Source organism: Lolium perenne, chromosome 5, assembly GCF_019359855.2.
Source record: "Lolium perenne isolate Kyuss_39 chromosome 5, Kyuss_2.0, whole genome shotgun sequence".
In the NCBI taxonomy this organism is placed as follows: domain Eukaryota; kingdom Viridiplantae; phylum Streptophyta; class Magnoliopsida; order Poales; family Poaceae; genus Lolium; species Lolium perenne.
This window is the reverse complement of record NC_067248.2, coordinates 1712220-1728407: the sequence shown is the minus strand read 5'-3', so window position 1 is coordinate 1728407 and position 16188 is coordinate 1712220. Positions and strand designations below refer to the sequence as shown.

The following is a 16188-nucleotide window of genomic DNA, read 5'->3' as shown; positions in this document are numbered from 1 at the left end:
GCTGTGAGGAACGCCAAACCGAAAAACTATGCCCTTGATGAATTTCACCGCCGATGCTGCATCTGGCGAATTTATTGGTACTGTTTCAACCCACTTAGAGCATGTCTAATGGAACCCTTAAATCCGTATACAACCGTTTTTTTACGGATTTAAGGGTCCAAATGCTATATAGTGGAACCCCTAAATCCCTAAATCCCTAAAAAAATTTAGAGCTCGAGGCTCCAATCCGTGCCCCGACCTGTACAGGTAAGGGTTGGAGGCCCCGACCCGTGCTCCGACCCCTACACGTTCACAACGGACGCGGGAACGAGTTCAGCTCCTCCTTCCTCCCCGAGCTCGCCTCCACACCGCGCCGCTGGCCGCCGCCGCCCCAGCCCCTCCCCTCGCCGGCCGCCGACGCCACCGGATCGAGCACCCCCGCCTCCTCCTCCCCCCCCCGGACCTTTTCCCGGCCTCCGCCGCCTCCTCCCTCCTCCGCATCGAGCACCCCCGCCTCCTCCGCCCCCCCGCCACCCCCAGCCTCCCCGCCGCCGCCGCTCCGCCCCCAGCCTCCCCGAGCTCCTCCTCCCCCGAGCTCCTCCTCCTCCCGAGCTCCTCCTCCTCCCAGAGCTCCTCCTCCTCCCGAGCTCCTCCTCCTCCCCGAGCTCCTCCTCCCCCCGAGCTCCTCCTCCTCCCTCCCCCGCCGCGCGGCCCGCCCCCGGCCTTCTCCCCCGATCCTCCTCCCCCCGAGCTCCTCCTCCTCCCTCCACCGCCGCTCGGCCCGCCCCCGGCCTTCTCCCCCGACGCCGCTCGACGCCGCTCGGTCCGACCCCATCGAAGGTATTTTCTTCCCCCTTTTTTTGTAAATTTTGTTAATAGTATTGATGACAAAAATAGGCACAAAATTTATATTTTGATGCAAATATGCTCATTTGTTGTAGATGGAGATGAACTCCGACGACTCCATGTCGTTGTCCTCCGAGTCCGGTTGGTCTTCGTCGGACGTTTCGGACATTGAGGAGTTGCTTCAAGATGATGACGTGGAGATGATGAGCCTCCTCGTCGACATCCAAGAGATCGAAGACCGCGCAAAGCTGTTGGATCATAGGAGAGGATCGGTGATGGGGCGAGAGTACATTTACCGCAACCGTGGTCTCGGGCACGAGCAACTGATGCGAGACTACTTCGTGAAGGAGCATCCTACATACCCACCTCGCCTCTTCCGAAGAAGGTACCGAATGCGCCGTAGTTTGTTTGTGAAGATTGTTAATGATTGTGAGGCCACCTCGGATTACTTCAAGCGTCGTAGGTCCGCCTCCGGTCAATGGGGGTTTAGTGCTTATCAAAAGATATCGGCAGCAATGCGTGTGCTCGCCTATGGCGTACCCGCGGACTATACCGACGAGTATCTTCGCATTGGTGTACAAACAACCACGGATTCCGTCCGTAGGTTTGCAAAGTTGGTCATCCGGTTGTATGGTGATTTGTATCTTCGGGCACCCAACGAGAAAGATACAAAGAGGTTGATGGAGATGAACGAAAAAAGGGGATGGCCGGGGATGCTTGGTAGTTTTGATTGCATGCATTGGACATGGAAAAATTGCCCAAATCATGGCATGGAATGTATTGTGGAAAAAACAAGGATGCAACCATTGTGATTGAGGCCGTGGCATCGGAGGACACATGGATTTGGCATGCATTTTTCGGTTTGCCAGGTACACTCAATGATATCAACGTGCTCAATAGATCTCCTTTGTTTGCAAGATTAGTTTCCGGAGATGCTCCAACTTGCAACTACAAGGTCATGAACCATGAGTACTCAATGGGATACTATCTCACCGATGGCATTTATCCCGAGTGGGCAACTCTTGTGAAGTCCATCAAGGAGAAAAATGGTGTGCCCCTAACAAAAAAACAAGCTCATTTCACAAGGGCACAAGAGGCAGCCCGCAGAGATATTGAGAGAGCTTTCGGTATTTTGCAAGCAAGGTTTGCCATAGTCCGGGGTCCAGCTCGTTTTTGGGACAAGAAGACCTTGCAGGACATCATGACATGTTGTGTGATTCTACACAACATGATCCTAGAGGATGAGAGAGGGTTAAACCTCCCTTGCTTCTATGACAATGTTGGCACCCGTGTGCAACCGGAAAGGAACCCCAATCGCGTAGAAGCTTTTCTTGAAGCACATCGTGCGATTGAGAATGCAAACACTCATTGTCAACTCTGGGATGATCTTGTAGAGCACCATTGGCAGTTGGATGGGCGGCGCCAAGGCTCATGATGTGTCTTTGTTTCACTTTGCTATGTCCTATTTGCTTCGAACAATTTTTTTAATTTGCCAAAAACATTGTTGTAATATTTGGAATGATTATCTTGTGCTTGAGAGTACTATTTGATGTTGTAATAATAACTAGAATGATTATTGTTTGATTGATATGGTGATATTTGTGATATTTGTGATATGAAACTGTGATGAGGGTTTGAGGGTTTGAGGGTTGAGTCAAATAGTGGAACCCTCAAACCCTTAAAATTTAAGGGTTTGAGGGTTCCACTATTTGACTCAACCCTTAAAATTTAAGGGTTTAAGGGTTCCACTAAATGCCTCCTGTTTTTCACACCTCCAACCTCTCCAATTTTGCCAATTCTCGACCCTTATAGCTATAAGGGTTTAAGGGTTCCATTAGACATGCTCTTAGTGAACTTGTCGACAGCTACGAGCATATACTCGTATCCTCTTGGCCAAGCTTTGTGTAATTTTCCCACCATATCGAGAGCCCATTGTGCGAAAGGCCAAGACAAGGGTATCGGCATCAGTTCTGCTGCTGGAGAGTGAGGTTTTGCCGCGAATCTCTGGCACGCGTCACAAGTGCGGACTATGTGTTTTGCGTCTTCTATCGTGTTTAGCCAGTAAAAACCTGCCCTGAAAACCTTGGCTGCTATTGCTCTGCTACTTGCGTGGTGACCGCATACTCCCTCGTGCACATCGTTCAATATGACTCTTCCTTCCTTGGGTGTTACGCACCTTTGCAATACTCCCGATATACTCCGTTTGTATAACTCTCCTTTGATTACTGTGAAAGCCTTAGATCATCGGATGACTCGTCTTGCTTCTACCGGATCTTCAGGTATTTCTTTCCATAGAATATATGCTATGTAGGCCTGCATCCAAGGAACTTGCACCGTCATAACCTCGTGTTGCTCCTCCTCATCATCTGATGCGTTTGCTTCTGAATCTACTGGGGCCCCCGTGCCTTTCTCGAGCTTCTTTTTCAGTTGCTTCTGTACTTTCTTGGCCTTTGTTGATCTCTCGCTTATCTCTTCCCAAAATACACCAGGTGGTATTGGTAGACACTGTGACCCGATATTTGCCAAAACGTCGGCTTCATCGTTGCTGAGTCTGCTGATATGATTCACTTCGCATCCATCGAAGAGTTTCTCGAGTTTGTTGTATACCTCTTTATACGCAATCTTACTGTCATTGACTGCGTCGCACTGGTTCATGACCTGTTGAGCTACCAACTGGGAGTCGCCAAATATTTTCAGGCCTGTTGCACCACATGCTTTTGCCATCTTCATCCCGTGTATAAGTGCTTCATATTCGGCCTCATTATTGGATGCATTGGGGAACGTCATCCGTAATATGTACTTCATCTTATCTCCTTGGGGTGACACTAATATCACCCCTGCTCCAGCTCCTTCAACTCTCTTGGACCCATCGAAATTCATGGTCCAGGTACTCGATAAATCCGGAGGTCCCGTATTTTGCAACTCCATCCACTCTGCGACGAAGTCCGGCAGGATTTGCGACTTTATTGCTTTTCTTTTTTCATACGTGATGTCCCGAGGGGAAAGTTCTATTCCCCAAAGGGAGACACGGCCTGTAGCTTCTGGATTGTTTAAGATGTTCGACAGAGGTGCCTCATTGACCACTATTATCGGATGTGCCGAAAAATAGTGTCGCAACTTTCTTGCAGTTGTAAACACTCCATATGCTAGCTTCTGATAATGCGGGTAATGCTGTTTTGAAGGCGATAAAACTTCGCTGATGAAGTATACTGGCCTTTGGACTCCATGTATTTTTCCTTCTTCTTCCCTTTCTACCACCAGAACAGTACTGACCACCTGAGGTGTGGCCGCGATATATAGCAAGAGGGGTTCCTTTTCCTTAGGTGCCACTAAAATTGGGGGCGTCGAGATTGTGCGCTTCAAATGCTCGAAAGCTCTATCTGCTTCCTCGTTCCACTCGAACTTTTCACCTTGTTTGATGAGCGCGTAGAAGGGTAACGCTTTTTCTCCTAGTCTGGCGACAAATCTGCTCAAGGCTGCGACACGTCCTGTCAGCTGTTGTATTTCCTTGAGCTCCGTCGGCTTCCTCATCATCACAATGGCTTGTATCTTTTTAGGATTAAATTCGATTCCTCTAGCTGAGACCAAGTATCCGAGGAGTTCCCCCGCAGGAACACCAAAGGAGCACTTTGTCGGGTTTAGCTTGAGGCAAAACTTGTCGAGATTGTCGAAGGTCTCCTTGAGATCATCGATCAAGGATGGCCCCTATTTTGTTGTAATGACGACGTCGTCTATGTATACTTGAATGTTTTTGCCAATCTGCGTGGCTAAGTACTTCTGCATCATCCTCTGATAAGTAGCTCCCGCGTTTTTCAACCCGAAGGGCATTGTTTTGTAGCAAAACATGCCATAAGGGGTTATAAAAGCTGTTTTGACCTCATATTCTTCTTTCAAGCGGATCTGATTGTAACCAGAATATGCGTCCAAGAAGGAAAGACGTTCGCATCCCGCTGTGGAGTCGATAATTTGATCGATCCTTGGGAGGGGAAAGTGATCCTTTGGACAATGTTTATTGAGACACGTGAAGTCGACGCACATGCGAAGGACTTCCGTGTTTTTCTTCGGGACCAGGACTGGATTGGCGAGCCATGTGGCTTCTGTGTGTAGCTCCTTGATGAAATTTGCTTCTCGAAGTCGATTTATTTCAGATAGCATAGCTTTGCGGTTTGGTTCCGAAAAACGCCGCAAAGGTTGTCGAATTGGCCTAGCTCTTGGATCCACATTAAGAGGATGCTCGGCAAGTTCCTTGGGTACTCCTGGCATGTCAGCTGGACACCATGCGAAGATTTCCCAGCGCTCACGGAGGAACTTGACGAGCGCGCTTTCCTATACGCTATCCATATTTGTTGCGATAGCTGTCGTCTTCTTGGGATCTGTCGGGTGAATCTGTACTTCTTTTGAATTTTTAGAGGCGTCGAAAGTTTGCTCCTTCAAAGGCCTTCCTCCGTCAGGTAACACATCATAATCAGTTGTCAACCTTGACGACATGTACTCTGCCTGCATCCCGAAAGTTTCTGACAGCTGATGGAAATCTTTGTCGCATTTATCCGCCAGAGCAAAGCTTCCCTTTACTGTTATCGGGCCCTCAGATCTAGGTAACCTCCACAACAAGTATGTGTAGTGTTGTACCGCCATAAACCTGGCATACGCAGATCGTCCTAGCAAAGCGTGATACTACGATGGAAAATCCACAACTTCGAATTCGAGCTTCTCTCTTCTGTAATTTTCTCGGGTTCCGAACTGTACGTCGAGATTGATCTTTCCCAGTGGATAACTTGGTTTCTCAGGTGTGATGCCGTGAAAACGCGTGTCGGTTGGTGTTAAATTTGCCAAAGATATGTTCATCTTCCTTAATGTATCTGCATACATAAGGTTTAAGCTGCTCCCTCCATCTATGAACACGCGTGAAACGTCGAATCCTGCGATCACCGCTGGCAAGATCAAGGCTAACTGCCCTGGTCGAGGAACTTGCTGCGGATGATCCGCAATAGTAAAGCCGATGTCCTGTGCTGACCAATTCAAGTACTCTATTGTTGGTGGAGGCATTTTCTCTACCATGTAGACTTGTCGCGAAATCAACTTTTGGGTCCTATTCGAGGGTCTGCCCTTCTGAATCATCGAAACTGCGCCAGTTGTATCTATATAAGGGCCGTTGGTTGGAGCTGCCGCCAATTGCAACTGATGTCGATTTTCATTGGTGATTGCAGGTGGAGGTGGAAGGTGAATCTCACTCCTTGGCCCCTGAGGATTCCTATTTGCTGCCTGTGCGTTGGCATTTCCGGCATATCTTTGTAGTGCTAGGAAAGTTCGACAATCCTTTTGCAAGTGACCCGACTGTCTTTTCCCAGTGTTATCGAGAAAGAAGTGCATCTGGCATGGTCCGTTCAAGAGATCTTCGGGTGATACGTATGGTCTTTGAAACCTCGACCCACTATTTTGCTTGTTGGAACGGGGAGAACCCCTATAGTCGCTGCGCTGCTCATTGCTCCTCTGATAATCATCCCGATTATTTCCTTCATTATTTCCTCGGAAACCAGCCGCTACATGGCCAGGTCCATCATAGTCTGAGAACTGTCGAGGAAAACGTCGTCTATTTTGATTATTTCTATTGCGGTCATCTTCCGACGACCTATGTCGCTTATTTTGAACGGCATCTTCTCCATCTGCCCAGCGATTCGCTATTTCCATGAGCGCCGCTATTGTTTTCAGGTTGGTTCTTCCTAAATCCTCGATTAGGTCCTTCCTCCAGATCCCAGCGACAAACGCATCTATCGCTCTCTCGTCAGATATGTTTTCTGCCGAGTTTTTGATAATATTCCACCTCTGGATGTATGTCCTCATTGGCTCATCATATTTCTGCCTGCAGGCCCTCAGCTGTTCTATTGATGCAGGTTTCTTGCATGTAGACAAGAAATTCTTCACGAACATGTCTTCGAAAGTTTCCCAGCTGTCGATAGATCCATCTGGTAGCTTTTTTATCCATGATCTCGCCGCTCCGCTCAGATAAACCTGGATGCTCTGCATCGCGGTTGCTTTGGTTTCTCCTGTCAACTTTACTGTCTCGAGATAATCAATCAACCAATCTTCAGGATCCTGGAGTCCATCGAATTTCTTGTAATTATCGGGTAGTTTAAACCCAGATGGAACTCGAGTTTTACGAACTCGTCGAGTGAAGCAAGGGAGGCCGCACATATCTTCCTCGTCTACCTCCGGTGAGTGCCGACGTTCTCTCCTTTCTTGGCGTGCTCTGTCGACTCGTGCTTGCACCACGGTATCTCTTGCATCAACTGTCCTTGGAGATTCCTGTACTCTCGCAGCAGGTCGAGGACTATTTTGTCTTGCAGTACCTTCGGGTGGTGTGCTTGTACTTGCGAAAGCTGTTCCCATGGCTCCCACTACTGCCATGTCCATGTTGTACAACGCCTCTCTTGGATCTCCAGGAGGTGGTCTGGACGCTAGTATGTAAGCCTGAGTCGCCATGTAACCAGCTTTCGGTGTTTTGGGAATAATGTTCCCTCTTGTATCTATCGACATAAAGGACATGTCGAGATTTTGGATTAGATGCTCCCTCTCGCCTTCAGGTATATTTTGCAGCCTAGATCTTCATCTATCGCGAGCTGCTCTATGACTATCTCCCGAAGTTCCTGATTGTCGACTCTGCTCAGCTCGTCGCCTGCTTGAAGCGGATGCTGCTTCTTTTCTCTGCTGGAGTATCACCCTCTCTTTTTCCAACTCTCGGCTAGCGCGTGCGAGTCTATATTGATATGCTTGTAATTCTTCCACCGTAGCTGTGGTGGTCATCGGATCTGTGCCGTTCAAAGCTCTTGTCGCTCTATCCCAAGCTGCTTGCGAAAGTTGTAGCTTCTGGCGAGGTGTAGGCCCGATGTACTTGCGGCCCAGACCTCGGGTAAGATCAGCGGGATCGATGTATGGATTTCCCAAATCATCGAAAGCCTCCGATGTTTCCTCCTCTGGGTGACTTGACTCGCCAATCACATAGACTTGATGGTATGCTGGCCTTGGATGCTCATCTTCGGAATCGGTGACACTGTCGTAACGATCGGTGAAGACCTCCCGAATAGAAGTAGATCTGTCGATGAAGCTGTTGACGCTTTCCAAGTCGCTATCGAGATCAGAGTCCGTGAACGACCCGAAAGACATGTCGCCGAACAAGTTGGCGAGGTTTCTGCCGGCAGCAGGCTTGACGTAGCTTGCCGACGAGATTTCATCATTACTTGACTTGATTGTTGACGATGATGTCGAGAAATTAGAAGCAACCGCTAATGGTCCCGAACGAATCGGTGCCGCTAGGCGATATGATCCTTCTTTCCCGACACGAAAGTTGAAACTTCCGAACGCCATCTCCATTGGCTCCTCCAGATAGGCATATGCATCCAAACGGGCGGGAGGGTGAGGAATAAAATCAACGAGACCAGTAGCGATCCGTTTACCTCTGTCCATCGCGTTGCTTGCCACAGACGATGTCGACGATGTTGAACGTGCCATCGAGATCAGCTCCTTGTCGCCTCTAGTCCCCACAGACGGCGCCAATTGACAAGGTATCGACTTGTCAATGCCTACACGTTGTAGACTAGGGTTTTAGCGGAAAGTAGAGGGCAAGTAGATCTCGAAGGTTCAGCCGGAAAAATGCTCGACTGTTAGAAAACTAGGGTTGTGTTGACAATGAAATCGATGCTATCTTTCTCCCTCGACTCCCCCTTATAAAGGAGGTGGAGCCGAGGGTTTCGTGATGTACAAGTTACAAACAACGAGAGACTTTTTTGAGTCCGTCCCGTACTCTGATTACAAGTCTTTTATTCCTAATACAATTCTATCTTTCCATACCAACACTTAAAATGGGCTTCCGAGCTTCGTATCTTGCGGGTCGTGGGCCTTCAGTAAACCCCGGGTACCTTCTTCGGCAGGCCCATTGGGGATGCCTATGTCAGTAGATATTGTCGACACGCCGTCCGACCCTCAAATCCCGCTCCATCTACTGACCGGTGGAAAGTCCGTTTCCAGAGGGATTTGCTGCTGCATCAATACCGAGTGAAACCAGACCGGGTTCAGCCCCTCCTTGACTGGATTGTGCTCACTTTTACTTAATGCCCTTATTGCTCTTCTTGTTCCACCTCTACCCCGCTTGATTATTCATTGTTGGATTTCCTCGTTGGTTTTTGCGTTGGTACACTTATACCTTACTGTACTACTTCTTGCAAAGCTCCATGTACTTTTGTACCGCTGGTTTATAAATAAATAGAAAAATCTACACCGTGAGGATTTTCCCCTATGGTAACATTGTCAAAAAAAAAGAGAATGGCCACCACGACAGCCACGTCGTTCACCCTAAATACGCCCAGCAGTCAACCTTAGGAGTTCACCGCCCGAAATCGAGCACCCATCGCGCGAATGATATTACACCATAAGGGTGATCGATCGAAAAGGAAGGGTGGCTATCTCTCCAAGCTTGGATACAGGTAACAAGTAGTCAGCAAAGGTGTAATGTATCCCGCAGCCATCGCCGGAGTAGCAAGCGGGAGAGGATCAACCACCCTCTACCGCTAGGTCAGGCACCTGTCAGGTCCGGATCAGGACAAGTAGCACCGTCGCCACACTACAGTGCTATAGACACCACTATTCACCTACAAGCCGTCAGGACCCATAGCAACACCCAACACCATGCCCTTCCCCTGACCACCAAGCTCTAGTCTCTTAGGTTGCATCACGTCTCCATGGACGTCCCCTGTAGCAACATGCATCTATCGGTGCCTGCCACCACCCGTGTAGGGTCGAAGGACCACCAGATATGCCCATCCACTCAGGCAAGGCCTTAGAGCCGAGCATACCACCGGGGAGCCACACCGTCGCTCACCCGCAACATGTCGTGTTGCTACCATAGGAACCACATGTCTACCAAGCGAGAGGAACGAAGGGATCAGCTCTAGCCCTATGGGATGGATGGGCTACAAAGCCAATGGCAGAAGGGGCGACACGTCTCGTTGTCGGTGTTTGCAGCGGGAAATGGGTCGTCCTCGACACAAGAGAGATTTTAGGGTTGGGGCATGGTGTCCCCTTGGTCGCTCTCGATCGCCCGCTTGGAACAACATGAGCAGAAAGGGGTAACCACATGGAAATGCACACTTCTTGGACTCATGGTTCTGGGTGCAAAATTTAATGACTCTAACCTCTCCACGTACCTCGAGATGTTCTGCGGACCACTTGCACTACCCGTGATCCCCCGACTTATTCTTACAATATTTCGATGGTTCAGCTAGTCTGTGGGTGTCAGTTTCCTACAATCCCGTCACCTAGATCGGGGGTGTTGCACACTAGTGTGGTGTCTAGTGTGGGTAATATTTTGAGTAATCTGCATGTGGGACCTGGGTTGGTGTGTTATAGCCGCTATGTACCTGTTTTTTTCCTTCTATCTTAATGAAAAGCAGGGCTCCAGCCACATTGCGCAATCTTTTTTTTAAATATCTTGCATTAATAGGATTCCGCTTATTTTTATTTATTTTGAGCATTCCAAGTAGAATATTGTATGTGAGTTCACATAGTTTTTTCCTCTAGAAAGAGGAATGCCCCGCCCACTGATCTCCACAAGCATTTTCATTATTAAAAAATTCATGTGGCGATGCCAAACAAGTGGGCAAAAAAACTTACGGTCATGCGAATCATGACGGTAACTCCACGAACCTACCTCAAAACATATGACCAGTGACCGAAACAAAGAAAATAAATACAACTCTTAGTTAAATCCTTCAAGAAGGGTTCACCGGCCACATGTGCGGTGGCGATGATGAGTCCAACTGGTAGCCGATCCATGATTTTGATTATGAAAGATGAGCTTTGAGTCACCGCCTTGAACAAGGGCATGACACAAACACACGTCAACATTTCCTGGTTAAAGATGTTGTATTTCCACAAGAGTGTGTTCATTTTTGTCATCGAAGCTCTCACTTCCATTAATCCTTCTACCGGTTTCCAATATCTCGCTAGCCCAATATTCCTGGAAGTTATTCTAGAAGCAGGAAGAATCCCATACTGCCCCACTTCCAATCAGTGTCGCACCGTATTCGACCCACCTCATGTAGAAATAAATGGTCGTCTTCACATTCATGCCAACAACATGCATGGCATGATGACTCCACATGATATGCCTTGCATAACACCTAACGACCCGAATCGACCCAGTCTAGAGGTGGAGGGGGCATATCCCATACCGTAACCGACCTCGGAAACTCTAGTTAGGTAATAATGACACGTTTCACTTAGGTCATTAGTCCCATTCTATATTTCTTTGAGTAATTTAATTTAGAATGAAGGATATACATTATATAATAGTTTTGACATTGCACATTGTGCTGGGAGTGACAGAAGGATGGTATTACATACCTGGTTCTGGTGGTTCCAAATAGAGACTTCGCCACGATCATGACATACCAATATCCTGTGCGACACATACGGATACTCAAATGTAGAAGTATATATAGCACAAGAGTGTTTACAGAATTATTCCACAATTAACCTGTTTAGTCATTCCATAACTATATAACAATTTATCAACCGTCGTGCTCGTCATCAACTAGAATAACACATAAATGTAAGAAAATAGAATAATTCTATGTATGTTAAATATAGACAAAATTTTCAAACCTCGTAATAGAAATCTAAAAGGTTGTTGTTCAGTATACAAAAATAGTTTGTGTTGCATATCCCATGGGAAAAAGGACTCCCCCGAGTTTTATAAAGGTATTTCTTTTGGACATAGAAAATTTTAGCCTTTCGGAAGATCGTTGCCTTTCAAATATTTGGAATAAATATTCGATGTATATATATGGTTTTGTTGGGCTTATAAATATACACGTGGTGAAACTAGTGCTCAGAGTTGAGTTTTAGAGGTTCTCGCGATGTCCAAATCATCAACACATAGGAATCCGAAGGGAGTATACCCATGAGTTATTGTTGATTATAAGGTTTAAGGGTATGTATAGTTTTCATGATTCTATGTAGCTGTAGTTCCATTTTCGACTATGCTGATGTTTGCTGACTTTACTGGCAGATGTTTTTTGTGAAGTGCATATTGCATTTGTTAAATACCAATTTTTGGTTTACTAGATAATTATGCCAATGAATTTTGTTGTAATTAGTTGGAGATTTAATATATTAGCCACTGGATTCATATATAATTAATTGGGCATGTGGCATCGATTTTGAGTAAGCATTTATGCTCTGCATATGAAGGCTTCAAAGATCCAACATTTGAATCCGAGTCCAGTGTGACCCGTTTGGAAGACAATTCCTTCAATGGATTAATCTTGTTGACAAATAGCTCACTTATTTTGGGCACCTATAAGCCATTGTTGAATCAAATCCTAGTGTGACCAGATTGGACTTTGACTTATTTATTCTACACTCTACAATTCATTTGAAGTCGTCTCATTTTCTCAAGTCCAAAATAAAGAGAGGAAACATTTCTGAATGTGATTGAACATTAGTTGAGAATCAAGCAAGAAATAAATAGATGTTTGGATGTAAATAATTGTGTCCGGAATGAGAGAATCTGGAACTAGGCCAAATCCACCTACCCCTTTGACCTCCGTCTTTATTTTCCAAGATCTAGCACCAAATCTGTTAAATTTCTTCTCCTCTTTCCTTATCCTAGATCTGAATTTTTTTTGTCAATTCATTCCTCAAAATCCCCTCCAAATTTCCAATCGGTTTATCGGCCCCGACGTGTCTTTGGTCCTCTCCGATCTGCCGCCGGCATGCTCCTTCTCTTGTTCTTGACGAGCTGCGCGCAGGTCGAATGCGCTCCATTTCTTATGTTTCGCCGGTCGTGACCGACCGCGTCTTCCCATTTCGTCGTGGCAGCAACAGAAGCGAGCTGCAGCTTCACCGTTACCTCCGGTCCCTGCTTGTTTGGTCTTCAGCAGCACCACATGGTCAGATCCCTGCCGCAGCCTTTGCTCGCGCCGTGCCGCTTTACCGCCCGCGTACGAGCAAATCGTTCACCGCCTTCGTTTTCATTCACTGCCTTCGTTTGTTCTTTCCGGCGACCGTGTCCGATAGTCCTACAATTTTTTTTTGGCGCGAGCACTACTTTGTTGTCGGCAACTACTTCTCCCCTGACATCGGCGATCCACCGTGTGGCCACTAAAATCTACCTCTTGACGTCGCCACATGGACTACTTCCGCAACATCAGTTAAGCAGTTAATTAGGGAGGTGATTGGTTTGCTCGGGAGCTCGTTTCCTATATTACATGGAGGAAAATGTTTCCTGCACAACACACTTGTTCTTAAAGTAGGCCAGAAACATTTAAAACATAGCCCGTTAGTCACGCTCGATTGTACCATTCCTCGGCGTGCAATCTCGGGCGAGCGAAAAAAGTGGTGGCAGCACACATAATCTAGATCATTTTAGTCTTTCTTCGATCTACAAAACAGTGGTTTGATTTGACATGAGCTCTACACAAAAAGATGCGTCTTGATGTTGGGAATCCATTCCCGCGACCGTTTTTTAGTTTCGCGAGCTTTTGAATGTCTATTCCGTGCTCCTTCTGAAGCTATTTTCGAATATTTTTTGTAAAATTCATCGCATACGTTCAACCATTTGAATTTTCCTTCGAGGAGTAGCTACATCTCACCATTTCACATAACTTTCGTGTTGGTAGTTTTCCGTTTTGACATTGCTAAACGAGTACATCTACATCTTCCTAGTACTCTGTACGAAGTTGTAGATAAGGCCGGACACGAGCCAGCTCGGGCTGGGCTCGTTTTGCTAACGAGCCGGAAAAGTAGGCTCGGCACGAGCTTAGCTAAAACTCGGTCCAGCTCGAGCTGGCTCGCGAGCCGACCAACTGATAACATAGCGGACACAATAGAGACGAAGGAGAATGGGCGCGTTTGGTAGACTGGGCTCGCCTTGGCTCGCATCGGCCCCGCAGTTTTTGGGCCGTTTGGTTTCCTGGGCTCCTCCGCGTTGTCGCACCGCACGAGTCTTAAAGCACCTCTGGGGCAGGCCCGGGAGGAACGCCCAATTTGACAGTTTCTCCAGGAACATGCCCTGGGGAGAAGAAAATCGACATCGCCGTTCGCGCGGGCGCTCCACCTCGGCATGGCGGGAGAAGGCGAAATCCGTGCGGCGTTGCACGGCAAAGGTAGGGGTAACCTCCCTCTTCGGTTACCCTCTCCATTAGCCCCCTCCCAAAATTTTCCTTTCCCCAATTTTCGGACCGGCGGCGGCTGCGGCGACCTAGATCTGGCAGCGCACATCTCCCTTTGATCTCCGACGCCGGATCAGGGTCGTCATTTCCAGCCGCGGCAGAGCCTGCGCACATCTGCGACGGCTTTCGGCCGTGTCCATCGTCTGCCATGTCGGAGGTAAGGGGAAACTCCTCTGCTCTACTATAGTGTTAGATTCATGTTGGTAGAACTAGTTGGGTTAGATAAGACCGTTCGTAATGCATAGATCTTGTTTGAGTAGATCAACCAGCTTCAGCTTGTGCATCACGCCACATCACACATTATTTGCATACAAATCTGGATTCTGATGGTGCACAAGAGAGCAGTTAGGATGCTGCTTTTCCTCGTGTCAGTTACGGTCCTATGTTTCAACGAGATCAGGAGAGGATTGCCAACCTAAACTACATCTACAAATGTAGCGATGTAGAGGCTATCCAGATACTTCGGATGAGAAGAGCCCCTTTCTATGCACTTGTGAAAACATTATAGCATCCACACCTCTGTCGAAGAACAAGTCGCAATGTTTCTTCATGTCGTGGTTCATAAACAGAGGTTTAGAGTCATCCATACCACATTCAGGCGATCTACGGAGACTATCTCTCGGTACTTCCAACAGGTGTTGTACGCAATTGGGGAGATCAGATGTGACATGATCAAGCCAGCATCATCGAACACACCACCCAAGATCAAGAACAGCTACAGGTGGTTCCCGTATTTCAGGGTGAGTACAAAATCATGTTCGTTCTACTTATTAGATGTGTGGTACTGTCAGAAACATAACTGTGTGCTAATTTTTTGACAGGATTGCATTGCGGCTATTGATGGTACTCATGTGACTACAAAGGTACCGAGATCAATGTTTGCAGCATTCCGCAGGAGGAAGCACTACACCAGCCAGAACGTGCTAGCAGCTGTGGATTTTGATATGAGGCCCACATACGTGCTTGCTGGGTGGGAGGGTTCAGCTCATGATGCGAACATCCTGGCCGACAGCTTGTCAAGGCCTGATGGGTTGCAAATCCATGAGGGTAAGTTCTACCTTGGAGATGCTGGATATGCATGCCGATCTGGTATTCTACCTCCCTTCAGAAAAACAAGGTACCACCTCAACGAGTTCTCTCCCAGGCACCGACCTCAGAATGCGAGAAAGTTGTTCAATCTGAGACACTCAAGCCTTAGAGTGACCATTGAGAGGGCCTTTGTTGCATTGAAGAACAGGTTCAAGGTCCTTGACCAGAAACCGTTCCACACTTTTGACACTCAAGTAAAGCTGATCCTTGCTTGCTGCATTTTTCACAACTGTATCCTAGGTTGGAGCGAGGATGACTTCTTCCAAGAGGTTGTCACTTTTGATAAAGTAGAGACCGGTCATGGTGTGGACGCATGCGACAATGAAGCCTGGAATGAGAAGATGGAAGAGTGGGATGACGCAATGTGCGAAGCCAGAGGCAACACCACCATCTGAGAAGAAGAAGTGAAGAGGTGAAAAAGTGAAGAAGAAGAAGAACCCCCCTTTCATCCCCTGTTTCTCAAACCCCAATTTAATCCCCGTATGTTGAACTACCCCGTGATGATAAACTGCTATTCGTAGTAGCTAGGTAGCATCGTTGTGAACTAACATTCGTACTAGCTAGGGCTGATTTAGTGAACTGCTAGCTTTGTTAGTCTGCAACTGTCATGAACTAATTTCTGTGTGATGGGAGGTGATAGCATGGTAAGGCTACCGGTTGTAGAGAAGAGGTGACCTTAGGCATGCCTGGATTGTACCAAACACCCGTAATCACATCTCCATCGAGATTTGGAGTTGGCTGCAGCCAAACAAACAAAAAGGCTTTTTTGGCGCAAATCATGGAGCCTGGCCTGCCAAACAACATGCCAATTCCAGTCCGTGGCTCGTTCCGAACGCGCACTTGCCCTTGCACCACGGCGCCAGTGAGCCACGATTCGAACCCAGGCTACCGAACACGCCCTATATGTACTAGTAGTTCATGGTCCATTATTTTTGCAAGATTTGGACAATTTCTACATCAAAATGAGCATGCATGGATTTAAATTTCCCCATGAGACTGAGCAATGTATCTACTCGTATACCGAACAATCAATTTTGCTTTAAAGATT

The 16188-nt window shown here is 47.4% G+C and overlaps 1 protein-coding gene across 1 annotated transcript in view; it reads right to left on the bottom strand.

Moving 5' to 3' along the window:
- The window catches only part of LOC127319769 (uncharacterized), a 60701-nt gene that overhangs the window by 37586 nt on the left and 6927 nt on the right, over nucleotides 1-16188 (bottom strand). The window contains exon 10 of the mRNA XM_051349746.2: nucleotides 11221-11275. Coding sequence (XP_051205706.1) covers nucleotides 11221-11275 — 55 coding nt within the window. The remainder of the gene's footprint in view (nucleotides 1-11220; nucleotides 11276-16188) is intronic.